The 25542-nt window shown below is 40.4% G+C and overlaps 1 protein-coding gene across 5 annotated transcripts in view; it reads right to left on the bottom strand.

Moving 5' to 3' along the window:
* PRDM5 (PR/SET domain 5) overlaps nucleotides 1-25542 on the bottom strand; it is a 357820-nt gene that overhangs the window by 205807 nt on the left and 126471 nt on the right. For all 5 annotated transcript variants that reach the window (XM_055587588.1, XM_055587589.1, XM_055587587.1 and 2 more), the window contains one exon: nucleotides 16994-17077. In XM_055587588.1, the coding sequence (XP_055443563.1) occupies nucleotides 16994-17077 (84 nt within the window). The remainder of the gene's footprint in view (nucleotides 1-16993; nucleotides 17078-25542) is intronic.

Here is a 25542-nt window from a genome sequence, read left to right as displayed (position 1 = left end):
CACCCCGAGAGCCCACCCAGAGTGCTAAAGCAGAAACTCAAGGCAGGAGCATTTTATCCCATTCTTCTGTTCTTTTAAAGTAAGCTTTTTGTGGAAGCATAATTGCAACAAAAAAAAAAAAAAAAAGGAAACTTCAAGTGCACAGTTCAATGAATTCTCTAAGTAAACACACCTAACTCACAAACCAGCACACAGATCAAAAAATAGTGCCCCAGAAGTCTGCGCAGGTCCCCACGTCCAGTCACTATCCTCAAAACAAGGTAACTACAACTCGGATTTATAGATTACCTTGACCCAGTTTTGAACTATATATAAATAAAATCATACAGTATGAACTTTCTCTCCAGCTTCTTTCACTCAGTCCTGTGTTTGAGACTCACCCATATTGCTAAGCAGAGTTGTAACACTTTCATTATCACAAAGCTTTATAATCTTCCATTTCATGAATATGCATTTGTACAGTTTGAGAGAACTATCCAGGGTGCTGCTTTGAAAGTTCTTGTACAAATCTTTTAGTAAATGTATGAATGCATTTCTACTAGGATTATGTCCAATGGAATTGCTGAATCTCATCAAAGACATATATTCAGCTCTAGGACAAACGACTAAGTGGTTTTTCAAACAGCCTATACCAATTTAAACATTCAGCACTGGCATATGAGTTTCAGATAATTCCTGTAAATATGTGACATTACCTTTTTAATTTTAGTCATTCTGGTGAGTATATCGTGGTGCCTCACTGTGCTTTTGGTTTGCACTGATGACAAAGCTGACCATTTTTCCACCTTTACTGGCCATTTAGATATTTTCCTTTGTGAAGTATTTGTTCTAGTGTTCTGCCATTCTTTATTTTTTTAAAAATCAATTTGTGGTTATAAATACATTCTGAACACAGGTCCTATTTCAACAAATACATTACAAATATCTTCTCTCCCTCAGTTACTTGCTGTTATTTCCTTTATAGTGTTTACTGTTTTCCAACAGAGGGAAACAATAGAATGGGAAAGACTAGAGAACTCAAGAAAACTGGAGATACCAAGGGAATATTTCATGCAAAGATGGGCACATAAAGGACAGAAACAGAAGAGATTAAGAAGAGGTAGCAAGAATACACCAAAGAACAATACAAAAAAAGGTCTTAACAACTGGGTAACCACAACGGTGTGGTCACTCACCTAGATCCAGACATCTTGGGAGTGTGAAGTCAAGTGGGCTGCAGGAAGCATTACCAGGAACAAAGCTAGCAGAGGTGATGGATTTCAGCAGAACTACTTCAAATCCTAAAAGATGGCGCTGTTAAAGTGCTGCACTCAGTATGACAGCAAATCTGGAAATCTCAGCAATGGCCACAGGACTAGAAAACATCCATTTTCATTCCAATTTTAAAGAAGGGCAATGTCAAAGAATCCTCAAACTATCATACAATTGCAGGCACATGCTAGCAAGATTATGCTCAAAATACTTCAAGTTGGGTTTCAGGAGTATGTGAACCAAGAACTTCCTGATGTACTAACTGGATTTAGAGATAGGGGAGGAACCAGAGATCAAACTGCCAACATCCACGAGATCATAGAAAAATCAAGGGAATTCAAAAAAAAAAAAAAAAAAAAAAGACACATCTACTTCTGCTTCATTGACAATGCTAAAGCCTTTGTGAGGATCAAAACAAACTGTGGAAGATTCTTAAAGAGATGGGAATACCAGACCACCTTACCTATTCTCCTAAGAAACCTGTAGGCAGGACAAGAAGCAACAGCTAGAACCAGACATGGAACAACGAACTGATTCAAAATTGGGAAAAAGAGTACATCAGGCTATATATTGTCACCCTGCTTACTTCTATGCAGAGTTGCTGTTGTTTAGTCACTCAGTTGTTTCTGACTCTTTGTGACCCCCACGGACTGCAGCACACCAGACTTCCCTGTACTTCACCATCTCCCGGAGCTTGCTCTGACGCATGTCCATTGAGTCAGTGATGCCATCCATCTCATCCTCTGTCATCCCCTTCTCCTCCTGGCTTCAATCTCTCCCAACATCAGGGTCTTTTCTAATGAGTCAGCTCTTTGCATCAGGTGGCCAAAGTATTGGAGTTTCAGTTTTAGCATCAGTCCTTTCAGTGAATATTCAGGATTGATTTCCTTTATGATTGACTGGTTTGATCTTCTTGTGGTCCAAGGGACTCTCAAGAGCCATCTTCAACGCCACAGTTCAAAAGCATCAAATCTTCAACGTTCAGCCTTCTTTATGGTCCAACTCTCACATCCATACATGACTACTGGAGAAACAATAGCACTGATTATATGGACCGTGGTCGGTAATATAATGTCTCTGCTTTTTAATATGTGATCTAGGTTTGTCATAGCTTTTCTTCCAATGAACAAGCGTCTTTTAATTTCATGGCTGCAGTCACCATCTGCAGTGATTCTGGAGCCCAAGAAAATAAAGTCTGTCATTGTCTCCATTGTTTCCCCATCTATTTGCCATGTGAAACGCCAGGCTGGATGAATCACAAGCTAGAGTCAAGACTGGAGACATCAGTAACCTCAGATATGCAGATGACACCACCCTAATGGCAGAAGGCAAGGAGGAACCAAAAAGCTTTTTGATGAAGGTGAAAGAAGAGAGTGAAAAAGTTGGCTTAAAGCTCAACATTCAGAAGACTAAGATCATGGCATCCAGTTCCATGGCAAATAAAATGGGGAAAAAAGTGGAAAGAGTGACAGATTTTATTTTCTTAGGCTCCAAAAATCACTGTGGACAGTGACTTCAGCCACGAAAGTAAAAGATTTTTTGCTCCCTGGAATAAAAGCTATTACAAACCTAGACAGCATATTCAAAAGCAGTGACATCCCTGTGCCAACAAAGTTCCAAATAATCAAAGCTATGCTTTTTCCAGTAGTCATGTATGGATGTGAGAGTTGGACCATAAAGAAGGCTGAGCTCCAAAGAACCGATGCTTTCAAATTATGCTGGAGAAGACTCTTGAGAGTCCCTTGGACAGCAAAGAGATCAAACCAGTCTATCCTAAAGGAAATCAACTCTGAAGATTCATTGCAAGGAATACTTGCATTCAGCATCCTGATGCTGAAGCTCTAATACTTTGGCCACCTGATGCAAAGAGCTGACTCACTGAAAAAGAGCCTGATGCTGGGAAGGATTTGAGGGCAAGAGGAGTCGGGAGTGGCAGAGGATGAGAGGGTTTGACAGCACACTGACTCAATGGACATGAGTGAGCCAACTCCGGGAGATAGTGAAGGACAGGGGAGCCTGGCATGCTGCAGCTCATGGGGCTGCAAAGAGTCGAATATGACTCAGCCACTGAACAATAACAGTAAACCCCTCACAGTGTTCATTATTTAAGAAAACGCCAAGTAACCTAAGAAAATGCTATTTAATATTTTCCTTTAAAGGTTAACTTTTTTAATATGACTTTTACATTTATACTCATATTAAACTGACTCTTTTATATATGATATGAGTTTGGATAAAATACCCTTTTTCCATAAGAAAGTTATTTTTACCTGACACTATTATTGAAAACACCATCCTTTCCCCACCATATTGTTAATGACATCTCTGTCAGAAATAATGTCTATCTGTCTATCCTGGTGTGAGCATAACAGTATTAAATTAGAATTCCTCTTTAATATACCTTGATGTTTAATAAGTCCTCCAGTTCTGTCTCTGTAAGGCTCCCTTGAGAATTCATGACCCCTTGAATTTTCACATAAATTTCAGAATCAAATTCCACACACACAAAAAACAGTAAATTGCTAAAATTTTTTAATGAGACTGCACCTTTTGAAATCAATCGTCTGGTGCTTTATGACTCAGCATACAGTTAATTTTGAAAAGTGTTTCACGTGCATCATTTGGTCAACTAGCACTGAGTACAAAGTTCTATATGTTAATTAGAACACGGATGTTAACTTGACCAGATTCTCTCTCTGTCCTTCCCAGCTTTATCTTTCCACTTATTCTATCAGCATTTGAGAAAGATGTGCCTCAGTCTTCCATTTGGATTGCTTTCACATGTGAAACATACACATCGTTTCTTGTATGGACCATCTTTATTTTAGTAATGCCTTTTCCTTCAAGTCCACTTTGTCAAATACCAGTGAAGTGACACCTGATTACCTATCATTTGCATTTGCATGATATATACATTTATCCATGCTTCTATTTTAGGCTTTCTGTGTCTTTGCATTTTAAAATTGTCTATTAAAGGGACATTGGTTGGTTTGGGGATCCAAGGCAGAACAGTGTTTTACTGGAAGTACTTAGTACTCAATCTACATAAGTTTTATATAATTATTGACTGCGTTGGATTTATAGATACAATTTTGGTTATTTACTTTGTATATGACCTAGCTCTTTTTTCCTTACTTCCTGGGCTTTTAATTAATAAAATTATTTTATTATCCCATTTTCCCTTTATTAACTTGTTAAACAATCATTTATTATTTTACACAATTTAGATAAATTTACCTGATAATGCTAGAACCTCAAAACTCTTTAATTCCATTAGCTTCCCTACCGCCTTTCAAATTGCTCCAGTTCAGTTCAGTTGCTCAGTCATGTCGAACTCTTCATGACCCCATGGACTGCAGCATGCCAGGCCTCCCTGTCCATCAGCAATGCCTGGAGTTTACTCAAAGTCATCTCCATTGATTCGGTGATGCCATCCAACCTGCTCATCCTCTGTCATCCCCTTCTCCTCCTGCCCTCAATCTTTCCCAGCATTAGGCTCTTTTCAAATGACTCAGCTCTTCATTTCAAGTGGCCAAAGTACTGGAGTTTCAGCTTCAACATCAGTCCTTCCAATGAACACTCAGGACTGATCTTTAGGATGGACTGGTTGGATCTCCTTACAGTCCAAGGGACTCTCAAGAGTCTTCTCCAACACCACAGTTCAAAAGTATCAATTCCTTGGTGCTCAGCTTTTTTTATACTCCAACTCTCACATACACACATGACTACTGGAAAAACCATGGCCTTGAGGAGATGGTCTTGTGTTAGAAAAGTAATGTCTCTGCTTTTTAATATGCTGTCTAGGTTGGTAACAACTTTCCTTCCAAGGAGCAAGCATCTTTTAATTTCATGGCTGCATCACCATCTGCAGTGATTTTGGAGCCCAGAAAAATAAAGTCAGCCACTGTTTCCACTGTTTACCCATCTATTTCCCATGAAGTGATAGGACCAGATGTCATGATCTTCGTTTTCTGAATGTTGAGTTTTAAGCCAACTTTTTCACTGTCCTCTTTCACTTTCATCAAGAGGCTCTTTATTCTTCTTCACTTTCTGCCATAAGGGTGGTGTCATCTGCATATCTGAGAGTTTTGATATTTCTCCCGGCAATCTTGATTCCAGCTTGTGCTTCATCCACCCCAGCATTTCTCATGATGTACTCTGCATAGAAGTTAAATAAGCAGGGTGACAATATACAGCCTTGACATACTCCTTTTCCTATTTGGAACCAGTCTGTTGTTCCATGTCCAGTTCTAACTGTTGCTTCCTGACCTGCATACAAATTTCTCAAAAAGCAGGTCAGGTGGTCTGGTATTCCCATCTCTTGAAGAATATTCCACAGTTTATTGTGATTCACATAGTCATAGGCTTTGGCATAGTCAATAAAGCAGAAATGATGTTTTTCTGGAACTCTCTTGCTTTTTCAATGATCCAACAGATGTTGGCAACTTGACCTCTGGTTCCTCTGTCTTTTCTAAAACCTGCTTGAACCGCTGGAATTTCCTGGCTCATGCACTGTTGAAGCCTGGCTTGGAGAATTTTGAGCATTACTTTACTAGCGTGAGAGATGAGTACAATTGTGCGGTAGTTTGAGCATTCTTCAGCATTGCCTTTCTTTGGGATTGGAATGAAAACTGACCTTTTCCAGTCCTGTGGCCACTGATGAGTTGTCCAAATTTGCTGGCATACTGAGTGCAGCACTTTCACAGTATCATCTTTCAGGATTTGAAATAGCTCAACTGGAATTCCATCACTTCCACCAGCTTTGTTCGTAGTGATGCTTCCTAAGGCCTACTTGACTTCACATTCCAGGATGTCTGGCTCTGACATCCTGGGATGTGAAGTCAATTGCTCTTACCATTATATAAATTGTATACAATTTCAAACGCATAGAAGTGAAACATATACGGTTTCACTTCTATAACTGTTTGGTATCATCAATATTTATGTTTATATATACATATATTTACCCTTTATTGATCTTCAATCTGTTCTGGATTTCCAAGTCCCCATCAAGATTCATTTTTCTTCTCCCAGAAGAATTACCTTTACTTTAGTATTCCTTTTGATGCAGGTCTCCTGGCTCTTGCTGCCTGAATATATCTTTAATTTTCTTGACAGTACCAGTTATTAAACAAATCTAATTTGGAAGGTCTGCAACTTATTTTTGAAAATACACACTCTGATACTATTATCTTTCAAACTTACTTCTGCCCCATTATCTCTCTCCTCTCCTACCAACACTCAAATGCCCTAACAATTCAAACTCATTCTTTCCTCACTTGACATAATTCCATTTTATTCGATTTTTTCACAAAGTGCAAAAAATGCACTTTGGGATTTTATATGGTGATAATGTTAAACGCCCATATTACAGAGCCACAGTGAAATCTCTGAGCACTTTAAAGATGTAAAAATCTGAATTAAATAGGTCAGGCAAAGAAGGAGAAATATATGATACCCTCTATATGTGGAATCTAAAAAGAAATGATACAAATGAACTTACTTGCAAAACAGAAAGAGACTCACAGACTTAAGAGAATGAACTTATGGTTGCCAGGGGAAGGATGGGAGGAAGGGACAGTTAGGGAGTTTAGGAGAGACATGTACACACTGCTGTTTTTAAAATGGATAATCAACAAGGACTTACTGCAAAGCACATGGAACTCTGCTCAATGTACGTGGCAGCCTGGATGGGAGGGGAGTTTGGGGCAGACTGGATGCATGTAAAATGTATAGCTGAGTCTCTTCACCTGAAACTATCACAACACTGTTAACTGCCTATATCCCAGTACAAAATGAAAAGTTTTTAAAAAATAAAATTAAAAAACAAGTAAAAATCAAGAATTTTAAGCACAAGGAGGATGAACACCCTCCAGCTTCTGGCAGAACAAGGGCAGAAAATTTTCTTCTTCCTCACAGTGCATGCTGATGTGTTAATTCCACATCACTACATTCACATATTTTGAGACAAGAAGGAATAAAAAGGAATTTGAATTAAAAAATAATTAGAGATGGTTCCCCATTATATTTTGCTCAATATAGTCTCCCACAAAATAAGTGGGCAATCATATAATAAAGAGACAAAAAAATAAAGGCACCTCATTAGGACAAGACAACTGAGCATAAAAGGGAAAAACCAGAGATGGCAACTTGCACCAAGAGAATATAAAATATTTAAAACTAAAAGGAAAGCTGGAGTCTACTAATATTCTCTTACTCATCTTCCTCCACAACGTTTCTTCTTCCTCATATTGTCACCATCTTCCATCTTCTCTTTCACCTCCTTCCTCATCATCAAAATGTTCCAAGTCTCCATCATTATGAGCTTCAGCTGCTTCTAATTTATTATCAACAAATTCAATAGATTTGGCCAAATATCATCTTTGACTAACTCTCTTAATTTGCCTCCACCTGCATCCAAATCATCAGTGAACCAAGTGAAGAAGGTCTGAGATTTTTCACACTAGCTCTTCAAGATACTACCTCTTTCTCAAGTCCTTTCCAGATCCCCATTTGATTTCAGTTCACACTGAACATGGGTTGCCACTCTGACTGAGATAAAATATACTGGAAAAAATATTTTAAAGCAAGGATTTTTAGCAAAATTAAAACATGTTCAGTACTACCTCTTTCCGTTGTGTCTGACACAAACATTTCATCAGGTCCTTTCCAGATTCCCATTTGATTTCAGTTCACACTGAACATGGGTTGCCACTCTGACTGAGAAAAAATACACTGGAAAAAGTATTTTAAAGCAAGGATTTTTAGCAAAATGAAAATATGTTCAGTATATGATTTAATGTCTTCAAGTTCTGTCACTTCAGTTGAGAAAATATATTGACATCTCTTCATTCTCATCCCTATGCAGGGGAGTTATGTGCACATGGTCAACAAACATTACCCCTAAAATTGGGATCTGGGAGATCAATTATTACTTCCTTTGAAAAGACTGCAGGATTTGTTACACTTTAGTTCTATTTGAAAATTTTCTCACTGTTGTTAGTAAAACCTATCTATATAAATTCAAACAATACCTGTGTATTTAAATGTTCTTATTGTTCTTTGCCTCCCTTCTGTGAATTCAGAGTAGCAAATTTTTCCACTGGGTGGGATTTGGCAGCCATCTCAGTTCCCACATTTGAAAAGTAAGTGAAGACAATGCTGGGGCTAATGCTGCAAGGCAATTCCAAAGCACACTCGTGAGGGAGACGATCACAAGTGAAGAGGCCCGGAGAACTATACCTTCATTTTAAATATTTTTACTGGGTATAGAATTCTGGATTGCAATGATGTTCTCTTAAAGACATATTTTGGTTGTTGATTTTTTTTTTATCTTTTCTGTTAAAAGAGAGCTTTCAGTATTACTGTTTCTTTTTTGAAAGTAATGTCTCTTTTTTTTTTTTTTTTTTCCTGCCTGCTTTAAAGATTGTCTTGGTTTTCTATAGTCTTACCAAGATATATCTAACAAGTGTGGCTTTCTTTACAGTGGTGGTATTTGAGGCTCACAGAGCTGCTTCAATTCACCTGGTAATTTTTTTTGGGGGGGAGGTGGTTCCCTGGGGCTCATGTGGTAAAGAATGCACCTGCAATGCAGGAGGACCTGCATTCGATCCCTGGATTGGAAAGATTCCCTGGAGGAGGACATGGCAACCCATTCCAGTAACCAGGGGGGTCTTCCCAACCCAAGGATCAAACCAAAGTCTCCTGAGTAAGTTTTGGAAAATTCTCAGCCATTATTACATCAAACTTGCATCTTCCTCATTTTCTCCTTCTTCGTCAAGTGCTAAAAGATCCTAACATCACAGATACATTAATTCACTTTTCATATATCTATTTTTAGTCTCTGTGCTTCATTTTCAATATTTTCTATTGACTTCTTTTACTCATCACTAATCCTGTCTTTTGCTGTGTCATATTTAATACCTAATTCAAACACTGAATTCACAACTTCAGTTTGAATATTTGTCTAGTCCACCTGGTATTTATACCTCCCAATTTTTGGTAAAATTTTCCATCTTCTCATCTGTTTGCTTCATCTTTTCTTCCATTTGCTGCTAAGCTGCTAAGTCACATCAGTCGTGTCCGACTCTGTATGACCCCATAGACGGAAGCCCACCAGGCTCCCCCGTCCCTGGGATTCTCCAGGCAAGAACACTGCAGTGGGTTGCCATTTCCTTTTCCAGTGCATGCAAGTGAAAAGTGAAAGTGAAGTCGCTCAGTCCTGTCTGACTCTTAGCGACCCTATAGACTGCAGCCCACCAGGCTCCTCCATCCATGGGAGTTTCCAGGCAAGAGCACTGGAGTGGGTCACCAGTGCCTTCTCCGTTCTATTTGCTAAAACATACCAGTAACACTTATCTTAAGAGTCCTCATTTGCTAACTCCAATCAATATCTGAATCCTCCTAAGTCACTTTCCATTGTCCAGCCTTTCTTATGGTTTTAGTCATATGGTCCTATCTCTTAGCATCTAGTCATTTTATTAAATGTTGGACACTATGTAGTAAAAAAAAAATTAGAGGATGCAGATATTATAGGGTTCACCCCAACCTCTGCCAGACAACATGGAAACTGTTCACTGTAAGCTATGAAGGCTGATTCAAGCTGGCTGCAGTTAAGGCAGACTTCAGCCAGCCTCAGTTGATCCTATCCCTACAGCACCACCATACGGTGCTTCCTTCCAAATTGAAGTATGATGTGCAACTGAGGGCCCCTCCACGGCAACACGAGACTGCAGAACACTGCCTTTTAGAAGTACCATACATGGTTTAACTTTATAGCGTTCTGTCATGCAGCTTCACAATTCTGCAAATGTTTTGAGGAGGTGCCAACAATGTTTCTGAGTTGCTTTGGGTCTCCAATAATGTCACTCCAACCCCACAACACTGCCCAAAGCTCTACTTGCTACTATGTGCTCAAACACAAACCCTCTTCTTGGGCTGAGGTCGAATTTTCAGCCTCTTGCCCATACCCAGAATCAGCAAAGCTCTGACCACTTCCCCAAGATGGGGAAAAAAAGGCTATAGATTATCAATTCATCTGTTCAAAGTTTTCCTCTCTCTGGAGCCTTAGTCACCCTAGGAATCTTCTCTTTATCAGCTCTTCGATGGCCTTACACAAATCACTTTTATATTTAATCTGTCTTTTGTAGCTGTTCTCATCAGTAATAACAGGGTGTTCAAGTTCTCATATGAAGTAAGTTTTCTTGCCCTATTTTATTTTCTTTATATCCATATCACTACCTTTCTTTGTATTACTCATTAAAGGTGTTTTATATCTCTCTTTCCCTGCTGAAACATAAACTCCAAGAAAGCAAAAGCTTTACTGGATCCTCAGCGTGAAATCACACTGAAGATTGCCTGACCCTGGTATCCTTGCTCTTTCTACCATGTTTCACTTATCATGCCTATTTCTGCTTTGTGAAGAATTTCTAACCTCGTCATTTCTCAGTATGAGAAAAAGAGAAAGGCTAATTCTGTGTGTGTGTGTGTTCTCAGCAAACATTCCCTCACTTTTTCCTCCATGGGAGAGAAATGATTGAGCTTCTCTCCTTTTGATTCCTTCTCTTCAGCTGATTGTTAAGACACTGAGGGCTCCTCCTTCCCATGCCCAGCTCCCTACTGTGCAGGAAGCACACCTACCATCAGACTCGGGATATGCCTTTCACCACAGGCTGCACACCTGTCTCTCTCCCATGCTCTCTGATGTGCTGCAAACTGAACGTGTGAGTCAGGCCACAATTCTCCATGAGAGGACTGATGGCATATACATTCAGAATCTAAACTGCAGGCTCAACTCTTGCCACAAAGACCAAGATTTAAGAAGCAGAGTATCAAGTGTCCACTTTGTACACTTCTGGTCCACAGGGCAAGATTCAAGAAACAGAGTATAAAGTCTCCATTCAAACCGAGGATCCCAGTCAGATTCACCAATTCAACTTTTTGGAGCCATGAACTTAAAAGAGTTATTATATGCTCATATAATATATACCACACATACACCTCATTAGTAAGGTGGCTATTTTAGTCTTCACCCAGCTCCTATCTGCTCTTTCTTTGTTAGAACCACAGAGCAGTTATTAATTAGTAAGCATCACCAGTGTGTAAGTGAAGTGGAGAATGGAGGTTGGGAAAGAAGTTTCCAAGAACAATCTACATTTATCTGGCCAATAACAAAAGGGGCCCAGTTCATCTGGTATGTACATTTTGAAATAATAATTTACTATAACTGTAGGATATTAATTCTTACAAATACACCTGCAAATTTTGTCATCTTATAATTCTGATAGCTACATTTTTAAAAACATTTATTCAGAGGTACAAAATCATTTCTGCTGACTAAAATAAATAAAGCTATGATAATTTGATATTCTGCATTTTGTAATATGCAGCTATCTAGTAAACTGTAACGACTAATTGCCCTGGTAATTCCCCTAGCCTTAAGATCCCATGGAGGAGGGCATGGCAACCCATGCCAGTATTCTTGCCTGGAGAATCCCCACGGACAGAGGAGCCTGGTGGGCTATGGTCCATGGGGTCGCAAAGAGTAGGACACAACTGATCCAGTTTCAGATGTACAAAATACAGCTTTCCTCTATTAATCTTCAAGGGAACAGATTCAGAAAGTAAACAACAGTAAAACTGTTTAAACACCTTTAAGTCAGGCTCATGCAGATGAAGCAGGCTATTCTTACTGTACTCGTGGTATCCCACCATGAGTTACCTCTGGAACCCTTACAAGACTGCAGCTCCTTTATGTTAAGAGCATGACAATTTAAGCACCAAAGTTCAAACAGTGTTATGTTTTTTTCCTATTCTTGTATTGAGATAGCTATTTTTCTACTAAGTTATAGATGATACAATAGCAAAAAAAAAAAACATCAATCTAAGTAAAAGAAATTTGATTTTTTTTTAATAAAAACATCACCCAGGACTGGCATATTTCACTGGAGTCTCCGGTTGCTATCTGGTTCTTTGGGATTCTGCATGTGAGTTCATAGCTGGCTAACCGCAAGAACTGTCTGCCCACAGAGGGACCGTCCAGGAGTACTGAACCCGGGGCATGGCATCCTGGCTCAACCTGGCTCAGGTCACACCACTGAACACCCTACCTCAGTGGAAGTGTTCAAAGACTGAGCAGAAAACAAAACCATCCTGAGCAGGAGACGGAGGAATGGGGTTGAGAACTTTGTGATCTCAGAATAGATGGAAAGTTTGGGAATAAATGACTCAACTGGAAACATCAGAACAAGGCCAAGTTCTGAGAACTTCCCAGGCCAGTTTCCACACACACAAAAAAAAAATCCCTTACAGACAATGCAAGAGGATGCTCTGGGAAAAGAAGGGAAGATGCCCTGCCAACAGAGCAGAGCCATTTGGAGGCTTCAGGAAGACACTGGATTCACCAACAGCCACTGTGGAATACCTGAAGAACAGCAGGCAGCAATGAAATGCAGTCTGTGCTGTAATCTGTCGGTGATTTATGCTTAGTCACTATGTTGTGTCTGACTCTTCCGCAACCCCATGGACTGTGGCCCACCAGACGCCTTCTGTCCATGGGTTTTCCCAGACAAGAACACTGGTGTGGGTGGCCACTTCCTTCTCCAGGGCATCTTCCTGACCCAGAAGTCAAACCCATATCTCTTGTAGATTCTTTACCACTGAGCCACTAGGGAAGCCCACACAATATAAAGGTACCAAAACTTAAAGATACATGTTAGAATAAGAGACAGTGCCTGGAGAAAAGGTATTCGAGCTGTAGTTTGAAATAATGAAGAAAATATTACAAAAAGAGAAGATCCTGGAGGTTTAAAAACAAAGATTATTGAGAGTTTTAACATTACTCCAATGGATGCTGGTCTTAGACCAAGTCTGAGCAGGTAGAGAACAGAAGAAAATGTATCTCAGACTCCAAACCACCTGGGGAAAAGTATGCAGAAAGACTTCTACTTAAGGAAGGAACAGAATACAATACAGACAACTGCGCACATTCCACAAACTAACAATGAGAAGCATTCACAATGGAGCACTGGTTTCCAACTTCATACTCTGTAATTGGCCTGAGGCTTCAGAATCCAGAATTCCTTTGCTAACGCAGTTAATTTCAAATGAGAACCCTGAGGTATCAAGGAGACTTAAGGACAGAGGAGACAGTCTATCTCAAATCCTGGTGGCCAACACAAAGGGAGGCTGAGGTGCCGGTGAATGCCCTGAGCAGTGGGCATCGGTGAGCACCAAGCTGCCCCTCAGCAGGGAGAGGGGAGGCTGCAGCAGACAAAGTCAACGCTCCCCACTGAAACCCTCAGGCCCCTCTACACCTGGGACTCAGTGCAGTCCCACACTAACAGGGACTCAGGCACACCAGTAACCACAATCCTCATCCGTACCTCCAAGCCTTCTGGTGTGAAATGCCCCCTAGGGGCCCGTGGCCTTGTCCACCATAACTGCCGACACCATAACCAAAATATAAACTGACAAAGAGCTGTCATGCCGTGTGCTTCCTTGCATGGCGTCACTTTGCAGACACCACAGCACTACCTGGCTCCCGCTCCATAACCACAGCACAGACAACCACTGGCTGGAGAAGGACCACATATCTGAGAGCTGCAAGTGGTTCACTCCAGAGCCACTGGGTGTACTTAGTCACTAAGTTGTGTCTGACTCTTTTGTGACCTCAGAGACTGCAGTCTGCCAGGCTCCTCTGTCCATGGGATTTCCCACATAAGAATATTGGAGGGGGTTACCATTCCCGTTTCCAGGGAATCTTCCCAACCCATGGGTTGAACCTGCATCTCCTGCATTGGCAGGCGTATTCTTTACCACTGTTAGAAATGACTTAAGTAACTGGTCCCAAATTACCCACCAGAGGAGGGAAGGCTCACTATCTCCCTTTGAGAGGGGTCAAAGGGTTCCAAGAGGGGAAGACTGCAGTAGAACCAGTCATCCTCCTTTCTCTGTGCACCCTCTGAATCCTGGCAGCTCCAAAGCTAAAACATCAAAAATGGACTTGAAGAATGCATCTCAAGGATAGGAAGCCACTCTCTCCATTAACACAATAAGGAACAGAACTAAAGCTAGCCAACAGCAAACCTTTGCTGCAGTTCAGATGGTGTGTTGATTGTTTTCAAATGCTCCCCCAAGAAGCTGTAACACTGAGAGCATCCTCTGCCCTGCCCAGCAGTGCAAGAGTGCAGCGCAGAGCCCAGCAACAAGCCACCCTGAAGACCAGACTCGGAAGGAAGGAGTCCATGAGGGAGAAGCACGTGAACCCTTGATTAAAGGAATCCAAGCTGTTAGGTGAGAAGAGAGGGCTTGTGGGGCACAGGGAGTCTCTTCACCAGTACCCTTCTGAACTGGGTCACAAGTACAAATATTGTTTAATCAAAACAGGCATAAAATAAAAAGTAAAAGAAAACAGAGAACAGCAATCATTACGTGAGTATAACACCACCTGAATACAGAATGATTTAACAATCAATAGCTCTTTGGGTAGAAAAGTGAGAGAACTGGGTATATTATTGAAATGTAAAAACAAACAATAAAGATACCATAGAACCACAGGAACACAGAATGCAGAGATGGTCTACTGTGGCACTGGCAGCCTCCTTACGTTGCCCACATGGAAGACTTCTTTTTCAAAATAAAAATGATAATCATTATCTGCTTAGCATTACCAGCTGTGCAAGATATTAACCTGACCACGACATTATAACTTTTAGAGACAATAAAATATCAAAAGTCATTAATGACCTCTTTAATAACTTATGTTTTTATCATGTATGGCTTATCGAAGTTATTTTGTCATATAAATGTTTGATTTTTGAAAAATTTTATGGTAAAAAAAATTAACTGCTAAGAAAGTTAACACCTTATAGAAAAACAGAAACCCACTGAAGTCGCTCAGTCGTGTCAGACTCTGCAATCCCATGGACTGTAGCCCACCAGGCTCCTCCATCCATGGAATTTCTCAGGCAAGAATACTGGAGTGGGTTGCCATTGCCTTCTCCAGGGGATCTTCCCAATGCAGGGATCAAACCCAAGTCTCCCACATTATAGGCAGACACTTTACTGTCTGAGCCAACAGGGAAGCCCAAAAAACAGTTAAGGGCATTAGAAATCTTTTTAGGTTTATAAACATAAACAATTAAAACAGTATATTAAATTAAGGCAAACCTGTAACATTTTCCACTTAAAGACTATTATTATAAAATTTCCATTTTCCATCACCTGCACTTCAGAAATCTTTCAAGAATCTTCTCAAGCAACCCTACTCCCTACACATCCAACAGTTTCAGCAATACGGTGATGCTTAAAAATCTGTTTTGCTTGCAGATAGTACAGTTTTATGTGTCAATTTAGCCAGATGGCAGTACCCAGTTATTTAATCAAATAGTAACCCAGGTTTCACTGAAGGGGTTTTACAGATGTGGCTAACATCTACAGTCAGCTGACTTTAAATAAAGGAGATTACTGTCAACACTGTGTGTGGCCTTTGACCAAACGAAAGGACTCAACTGCAAAAACTGAGGTATGCTCGAGAAGTTCTTCCTCAAGACCAGAGTATTAGCTCCCGTCTGAGTTTCCAGCCTACAGGCTCCAGAGTGGCACCCCAACAATCATGTGAGCCAATCCCCTGGGGGAAACACACCCCCACCCACACCTCTGGTGACCCTAACTGATAAATGCACACTCAGAAAGACAGCGTATGCGTCGTTCTCTGGTCCAGCACTGCATCCCTCTGTGATTTAACGATCATACTTCTCTCAGCCCCATCCACACATACCTCAGCTCCCAACCCCCTCATGGAACCCACCAAATAAAATGCTTGGGACTGAGTTTCCATTTCCAGCTTTTTGTTGAACAATATCCACACCTCTGTTTTTCCATTTCCACCCCCAGGCCCTTCTTTTTCTAAAGATTAGAAAAGAACAGTAATGAAAGTAAGTGGCATAAGCTAGGATGAAAATTCTCCAAATATATACATAATATATATGTATGTGTATTTGCATATATAAATTCCTGCATTAGAGAGACTTTAGATTGCAAAAGACTATCTACAGTGTCATAGTTCTTTAAATATGTTTTTAAAAGTAAGGTACATTTTAAGCTGGGATTTCTGTTCCAATATAAAGCTCGGAATTGTTCCTGTGCAATTAGAACTGCAATTGGGAAATAAAAGTTAAACAAAAAACATAATTTCATTTTCAGAAATCAAATTCTAAATGCATAAAAAGAATATGCTTATCTTGAAATCCAAACATCCTTATTCATGGATGACTTATTTTTAATGATGAAGTACAGTGACGTTCCTGGTGGTCCAGTAGCTAAGACTCCAGGCTCCCAAAGCACGGGGCCCAGGTTCAATCCCCAGTCAGGGAACTAGATCGCATACAGCACAACTGAAAGTTCACATGCAGCAACTAAAAAACCCCGCATGCCACAGCAAACAGCGAAGACCTCACAGGCTGCAAATAAGAACTGGCGAGGTCAGACAAATAAATCAATTAATTAAACAATTTTAATAATGAAGTTTATAAACTGATTCAGAGTTATAGAATAATTATCTAGTTATATATTGCAACAATTTTTTTAAATGCTAAACTCTCAAGGTACTCAGATTCCTTAAAACTGAAACATTCAATGCTTAAACAGTCAACTAATATCAATATCTATTAACTTAACCTTATAAATGAATTAAATAGTACAAAGAGAAACATATTTTAAATATTTAAAATCAGATTCTCACCTCCCACATCAACCTGTAATCCATATTTTCATCCAAATCTTCAGGCATTCTCTTCTCTCCAGCAAATGGTCCAAACTTTTCACCCTGGTAGTAATAATTATATTGAAAATGAATTAGTACAATAATCAATAATCAAGATACAAAAATAAACTATTATTTCTCTTCTGGAAAAAATTTGTCTCTAAATCTTCCTGCCCAATGATTGAAACACATTTAAAATATTAAATAATTTACCTAACATAAAATATTTACATATCTAAAATCCAACTTAATCTATTTTTAGCCAAACAGCCTGAAACCACAACACAGAAGCCAACATAAAAGAGTTAAATTGCTCAACATTTACATTCTGACAAGACTCTGAACATCATACTTTAGTGTTTCAAACCTCTGCAGCCATGAGAAGCAGAGTCTTGCCTGACTTGAGAGACAAGCCTACCAGGCAGAAAATCACCTGATTTCCATAAAAACCATAAATTCATCCCAATTATGAACAGAAAAGAAGTAGGCTTGCCACTCTCAAAGGAAGACTGTTCATAAATAAAGTTTAAATTCTCCTGCCAATCCTTCAATCAACCAAGGAGGCACTCCATGAACCCGGGCTTCTCCAAGCACGAGCTTTGAATCACCATCAAGAGATTCATTCACCAGGGTCACTTGTTTCAAATTCAGAATCCTGAGCTTATTAAAATCAGAATCTCTAGGAGTGGGATGTGGAAAGCTGTGTAGGGACAAATTCCCAGGTAAGAACCGCTGGCAAAACCAGGAGTGGTCCCCACAGGGAGGGATCTGTGAGGCAGGGTGGATGGTGAGCAAAACTGTCTCCACAATAAGGCAATCAAGCAGGGGCTGGAGGGACTGGGAGTGGGGTCATGCTTGTCCAGCCAAACATGCCACAGACATGGTTCAGAGAAGACACGGGATCCCGCACGTCCTTGTGAGTCTCCCCCAAACCTTCTGTGACTATTCTACAGTAGAACCCTTCCTTCCATAAGGACATGGCGGAACTTCTGATGAACACTGTTAAGGGGGGAAAAAGCCACCAAAATAGTGTTTCAAGGAATATAAATGACTTAATGAACAACAGAAAACCCAACTCCTGGCAACAGGTAAGTGTTAAAGCTTAACGAAAGCACAACTAGCTAACACAGTTCCCTGGGGGCTCAGTGGTGAAGAATCTGCCTGCCAATGCAGGAGGCGCAAGTTCAATCCCTGGGTCAGGAAGATCCCCTGGAGAAGGGAATGGCAACCTACGCCAGTCTTCTTGGCTGGAGAATCGCACAGTCAGAGGAGCCTTGTGGGCTACAGTGCACGAGGTCGCAGAGAGTCAGACACGACGTTGCGACTACACGGTAACAACAACCCAGGCCCTCACTTGACAGATAAAGGAAAGAGGTTCTGAGAAGTCACAAGTAACAGCAGTCTGGAAGATCTATTGCTGAATGTTAACTAGGAGGCAGAAAATGCTAGAAAGACTCCTGAAATCAAAACTATAATCCTAAATAAACCAAAAACAAGTACACCAACAGGCAGATTGCTATTTGGCTATTTCAGCCAACTTCAAAGACAAAAACCAAGTATTACACAGTTTTTTGAGCAATAAATTTGAGGATTTGGTATTAATGCATATATAGTTCAACTTTTCACTCCACTTCATCATATATTTAGCCTTCATCAACTACTGCGGAAGAAAACCATCTGAGAATACACTTTCCAAAGAGATGTGCCCGTGCCAGTCAGCCCCTCTCCACGGCACAAACCCAGAGGACACGGAAAACTGTATGAGGCACTTAAGCAGGGTTCAAATGCCTGAAAAGAGACAGAAACCCAAGGAAACGACTGCATTTAGGGGGAAAACACCTGCTTAGATGCAGACCGAGTAAGATTATTAAAGTTCTTAAGCTTTGAAAACTCAAATAAGAATCAGGAATCTGAGTTTAAAGCTTTGCTACTAACAGTGAGCAATCACTTTGTCATAAAATAAAACTACCAAACTATAATAAATACAGCTTTCAAATTTCTCACTTGAGCCAAGAAATACATTCTGCATCTTGTTCTAGTATACTCACATATACACAGCTGACCCTTAACACAGTTGGAACTGTGTGGGTCCACTTAAACGGACATTTTAATCACGTCATCCTGGTTGGCTGAATCCACAGGTGTGGAAGAACTGCAGATGTGGAGGGCCAGCCATATACTATGTGTGGACTAACTCCCATGTTGGTCAAAGGTCAGCTGTGCACAGAAACACACGCTTTAAAAACTAAAATGTAAACGTCTTGAAGTAACACTGCCCTTACTCTGTACAATGTATTTCATATTTTCTACTCGATTTTACTTCACTTTTGAAAAAACACTAGTTTTGACAGAAGTGAATAATCAAATTAATTTCACAATGCACCAATGGGCTGCAATTCAATTTGAAATACACTGACATAAAATTCAGATAGAGGAGATAAATTTATATTTAGCTCTCTAGATTGGGTAAAATTGCCTTCAAGGCACACTAGTGAGTATACTGGGATGATGCGATCAAATAAACTTGAGTTTCTGTGGCTGCAAGATTATAAAATATCAATAGTTAACTCTTAGATTCCCATATACTTGTGGTAAGAAACACTGAAGACAATTAAAACAATTTATATTTGGCTTTTGATGAAATTTTTATCCTTACTGGACCCAGTCTTAGCCTTCCCCTAAGAATCCCAGCACCTGCTGTCCAGCTCCATTCTCTCTCTGTTCACTGTCATTTCTACTACACAAGCAGCACTTCCTCATAATCGTAATTTCAATGTATACACAGCTTTATTCACTCACCATTTTCTATGATACTTCTAACCTAAGAGTAAGTCTCTCCTACCTCAGCAGGCTTCAAATTGCTTGGGTAATGTACTGATGGAAGGAAGATTTAGGGTGCACCCTCCATATACATGTAACTTTTTTCTTTTGGTTGAACTATATGAAATTGCTAGTATTTGATGTTTGATATATGAAAATTTCATAGGATTCATCATAATATAAATTATATATGCATGTGTGTTTTCAGTTGCTCTTTGCAACCCCATGGACCATATCCCACTAGACTCCTCTGTCCCTGGGATTTCCCAGGCAATACTGGAGTGGGTTGCCATTCCCTTCTCTAGGGGATATTTCTGACCAGGTGCATGAGCCTATTCAACACCCAATGTGAGGTTCATAATTAATGACTAGAAGGAAAGCAACATTTCTAACTATCTCCTTGAAAATTTCAAAAATTTCTAGCTGACTTCTTGTCATCATTGGTTTTACTTTGTGATTTAGCTGTTGAAGATCTCATACTAGCAGCAAAAAAAAAAAAAAAATACTATCAACTCTGCCATTTTCTTGCTGTTTGTGTGTCTGATTATTACTACCTTCAACCTATGACTATATTCAAGAAATCTTCCTAGAATTCCTTGCTTCCAACAATCTAAAGAATCACCAACCCAAATGCTTACAAGATGAGGCAGGAAAGCAGCACAACATCAGACAAAAATATATACAGGATAGAGCAGGGAATGGCCAAGAGGGGAGATGGAGGGACATGCACATTTAAAAGCTTTCCAACTCCAACTGAATATTTTACTGAAACCAACAATTTAAATTTGTATATGAAATCACTAGTATTCTCTCTCTCTATATATATATAGATATAGATATAGATAGGCAATGAATTTCAAGTTTCCAAAATTCTGTGCAGATCAAATAAAATGTGACTGTAAGACAAATTCAACCTGCAAACACCAAATCGTCCAAGTCAAACTCACTTCTCCGACTAGCTCAATGCTGAGACTGCAACTGTGCTTCTTTGCTTTCTAAACAATGCAGATAAATAGCCATTCAACTTGGGACCCACCAGACTAGACAATAACTTTTAATAAAAAAATGTATGACTGGAAGCATGTGGGCCATTTTCTGTCATTTTGACTAACATTATTAGCAAGAATGTAAAAGCAAGCTTTACTGCAGAAAGCTTTGCTCAGTGAGGAAAGCACTGAGGATTCCAGAGACCTGGATCCTAACCCCTGCTCTGCCGCTAATTACCTGTGACACAACAGAGTGGACAAGCTTCTGAGCTTCAGTTTCCTCAGCTATAAAACTTGGAGATCCAGATTTGCTGATTTCTAAGATTCCTTGTTGTTTAGTCGCTCAGTCATATCTGACTCTTTGTGACCCCACGGGCTGTAATCTGCCGGGCTCCTCTGTCCACGGGATTTTCCAGGCAAGAATACTAGAGTGGGTTGTCATTTCCTTCTCCAGAGGATTTTCCCGAGCCAGGGATCAAACCTGTGTCTCCTGGGCTGGCAGGCAGATCCTTTACAACTAAAGCACGTGGGAAGTCATAGATATGGATTAGCTGATTTCTAGGAGAAGGTAATGGCACCCCACTCCAGTACTCTTGCCTGGAAAATCCCATGGACAGAGGAGCCTGGTGGGCTGCAGTCCATGGGGTTGCTAGGAGTTGGACTCGACTGAGCGACTTCCCTTTCACTTTTCACTTTCATGCATTGGAGAAGGAAATGGCAACCCACTCCAGTGTTCTTGCCTGGAGAATCCCAGGGATGGGGGAGCCTGGTGGGCTGCCGTCTATGGGGTCACACAGAGTCGGAAACGACTGAAGCAACTTAGCAGCAGCAGGAAGATTCCTTTCAGCTTTCAAATCCTAGCGTCCATAGGCCAAACGTAGAACAATTTGAGAATCAAAGAGAACAAGAGTGTAATTGAAATATTAACACATTCTTAAGTCCATAGTGATTGTCAGAAAGAGAAAAAAAGAATTTTTAAACACTTCATTTGCCATATTAGCCTATAAAAAATAATAAAGAGAAAGAACTAAGCATTTTCTCCTCTTTTCAACAATAATACTACAGCAGGATAACCAAACAGCAGTAGATGATGAAGGAAAGCTCTTCTTTACAGAGGAATCTAATTTATAAAAGGAGGAGGAACTGATTCAGGCAAAGATTATCAAATGAATGCTAAAACCATTAGGTAAAAGCATGACAGTAAAATAGGTACACATACAGTATGAACCTACAGATTATGTTACATCTTTACAGTGGAAAGCTGCATCAGCGCAGTGTTGGCATTACTAAGAGAAAGACCATCTTAGATGCCTGCTACTAAAACACAGAATGAAGTAAATCATCCCAGCCCTTCGTTTCCCAGTGTCTGTCACAGGGACATGCTACAGGGGCGTTTGCTAGGCTCTCCAGGCACCTCCAGAGGGCACAGACCTCTTCCCCTTGCCCTGTCTGTCTCCAGGCGCCTGGGGAGACCCTACCATCTAGAAGGGAGCACAGGTGCACCACGTAAGCGGGAAGCGGGAGACGCCGCCTGTGCTCCTTCCTGCCTCCCACGGCCGAGACTCATTGTTTCCTGAGGATCCTGAGGGCAGAGAGAAGTGCTTAACATATGTCTGTGTGGTGGTGTCTTTTGTGTGTTGTTTTTTTTTAAAGTACATATCTAACTCTCATATTAGAAGAAATACAGAAGACAAAGAAACAAATAGGGCTCCCGGGCGGCACAGCAGTAAAGAATCACCTGCAATGCAGGAGACATGGGTTCAATCCCTGGGTCAGGAAGAACCCCCAGACAGGGAAATGGCAACCTATTCCAGTAGTCTTACTGAGAGAATCCCATGGACGGAGGAGCCTTTCTCCTGGACAGTCCATGGTATCGCAGAAGTGTCGACATGACTTAGCAGCTGAACACCACCAACAACAGAGAAACACATTAAATAATGTGCCTTGGGAAAACAAATACCACAAACAAAGAGCCTGCTCTCTTCAGAGAGTAACTTTTTTTTTTTTTTTTTTGCTTTGTTTTGTTTTTAAGGGAATGGGAAGAGGGAGACTGTTAAGAGAGATTTAATAGACATAACTAAGTATAAGAGGTGGTCCATGAGAATTCTAGTTCAAAAATAAACAGCTATAAAAACATTTTGGAGGTACTTAGAGTAATTTGAATATGGGCTGAAATTAGAAAACATTAAGAAATCACTTATTTTTGTTGGATGCTAAAATGATAGTATGGCTATTTAGGAAAATGTCCTTACGCTGAAATATGGAGGAACAAATGGTCATAATGCCTGTAATTTACTTTGAAATGGTTCAGCAAATAAAACACATATGCATATAAATGAAACAAGTTATATTAAAGTGAATCAATCTGCAGTTGAATCATTTGTATGTAAAATAATGTTTTTCACAAAAGGAGGCTAGAGTCCCCACTTAGAATATAATTATATTTCAAGGCCAACTATTGTGCATGTGTGTGCTCTTGCAATTCAAGCAGGCCACCAAAAAAGCGCATTTCTGAAAAGCTCAATATGAAGAATATCCAATCTTCTTTTCCTTTCTCGTTAGTATTAGAACACTGACCTTTGTGAGGGCACTAATGTATCTAGGTAGAAAAACTGCATTATCAGCTCTGCATTTAGGCAGAGAGGAGAGCTAACAACCTGAAAGCAGAAATCATAGTATGAACCAACCACAAAAGCTCGTAAATGAGAGCTGAGTCGGCAGGTAACAAACACCCTAATGCCTTGGTTACTTCCTCTTTATCCTCATCTGGAATAAGATCATGATAGCTGGGGCTAAAGCAGCCATTTTAAGCCCGAGAGAATCGCAAAAATTTCCACCCTGACATCTGCAGCCACTGAATTGATAGCAGCAAATGCCCACCTTGTTACTGAGAGAGCATAACCTCTGAGGTTTAGATTACTGCAGGTGCCTGTTACTCTGAGCTGACAGAGCAAACATCAGCAAAGAACTGCACTAGTGCCCACGATAAAGCAGAAAAATGCATCAGTTATAAAAGGAGTATGAAATGGGAAATGCAGCAGAGTTGTGAAGGAGAAGCGATTCTGGAATACAGTAACCTGAAAGGAGCACCTTTTCCTTCAACCCCAGCTCTAAGCCACTTGTTCTCTTGAGCAAAACAACTTCCACGAGCATGCATGGGAAGCTGCATAAGTGAAGTCTTAGGTACTGGCACAGAACCGGTGTGAGGCATTCTCCCAAATAGCCTGAGTACTTCACTGGAAAACAGCACAAGAGGCAGTGCTGAGGACTGGGAACCAGGGGATCCTGTAAAGAAGCTGGAAGTCACAGAAGGCAGGGCCACAGCCCACAGTCCGTCCTATCCCTGCAGCCCAGCAAAGTGCAAGGAGACCAGAAAGCCAGGAGGCAGCTGAGAGCCCACCTGCCGCTGCAGGCCACAAACAGCCTTCTGCCTCCAGGGCAGGACTGATGCCACAGTGTTCCCCAATAACCCGTCGTCGTGAGCATCAGTAAAACCACCACAGCAGACTGCCTATACAAGGGCCCAGCTGCCTACGAGGGAGACCAAACAGAAAAATAAGATCCATATTTGTAAAACAGAACATCTATAGGAGAGAGTACTTTAATTAAAGGGAATTACGTTGGGAGTTTCCTGGTGGTCCAATGGTTAAGACTCCATGCTCTCACTGTTGATGATCTTGGTTCAATCCCTGGTTGGGGAACTAAAATCCAACCAGCCATGAAGCATGGTGAAATAAATAAATAAACGGAATATGTCAATTACATAAGGGAATTTAAGGAGATTCAAGTGCAGCACTCAATAAAGAAACTTCTAAAACTGAAAACACATAATTGTCTAGTTAAATATTTTTGGAGAATAAGTTGAAAGAGAAACACAACAACCTGAGAATCACATATCCAGTCAGGAAATCCTTCACAGTCTGATGGGAAGGAGAGCTGTTTGACGATACACACAGATTCAGACAGAGTATCCACATGATATGAGAAAAAGAACTGAAAAGTTTCTAAACAAATGAGCCAGAATAAATGACAGAAATCAGAAGAAGAAAATGAATAGATGGTGCACAAACACACAAAATTAATGAAACACAATTAACTGGGTAAAGAGGTTTCTCCTCACACTGGTCAGAATGGCCATTATTAAAATATCTACAAATAATAAATGCTCAAGAGGATGTGGGAAAAGGGAATCCTCTCGCACTGCTGGTGAGAATGTAAATTGGCACAGCTACTATGGAAGACAGTATGGAGATCCCTTAAAAAAACTAGGAACAGAACTACCATATGACCCAACAATCCTACTACTGGACATATACCATGAAAAAACCATAATTGAAAGAGACACGTGTACCCCAACGTTCACTGCAGCAATCTTACAAGAGCTAGGACATGGAAGCAGCCCGGATGTCCACCAACAGATGAATGGATACAGAAGCTGTGGTACATACAGACAATGGAATATTACTCAGCTATAAAAAATAATTCATTCAAGTCAGTTCTAATGAGGTGGATGAACCTAGAGCCTATTATACGAAGTGAAAGAAGTCAGAGCAACACAAATCCTGTATATCAAAGCATCCATGTGGAATCTAGAAATATGGTACTGATGAAACTATCTGCATGGCAGGAGTGCAGACACAGACACAGAGAACAGTGGAGAGAGATGAACTGAGAGCACAGCGTGGAAATACACACACTACCACGCATGTAAACAGACAGCCT

The sequence above is a fragment of the Bubalus kerabau genome, chromosome 7 (assembly GCF_029407905.1).
Source record: "Bubalus kerabau isolate K-KA32 ecotype Philippines breed swamp buffalo chromosome 7, PCC_UOA_SB_1v2, whole genome shotgun sequence".
NCBI lineage: Eukaryota > Metazoa > Chordata > Mammalia > Artiodactyla > Bovidae > Bubalus > Bubalus kerabau.
This window is presented reverse-complemented; position numbering and strand designations above follow the sequence as displayed.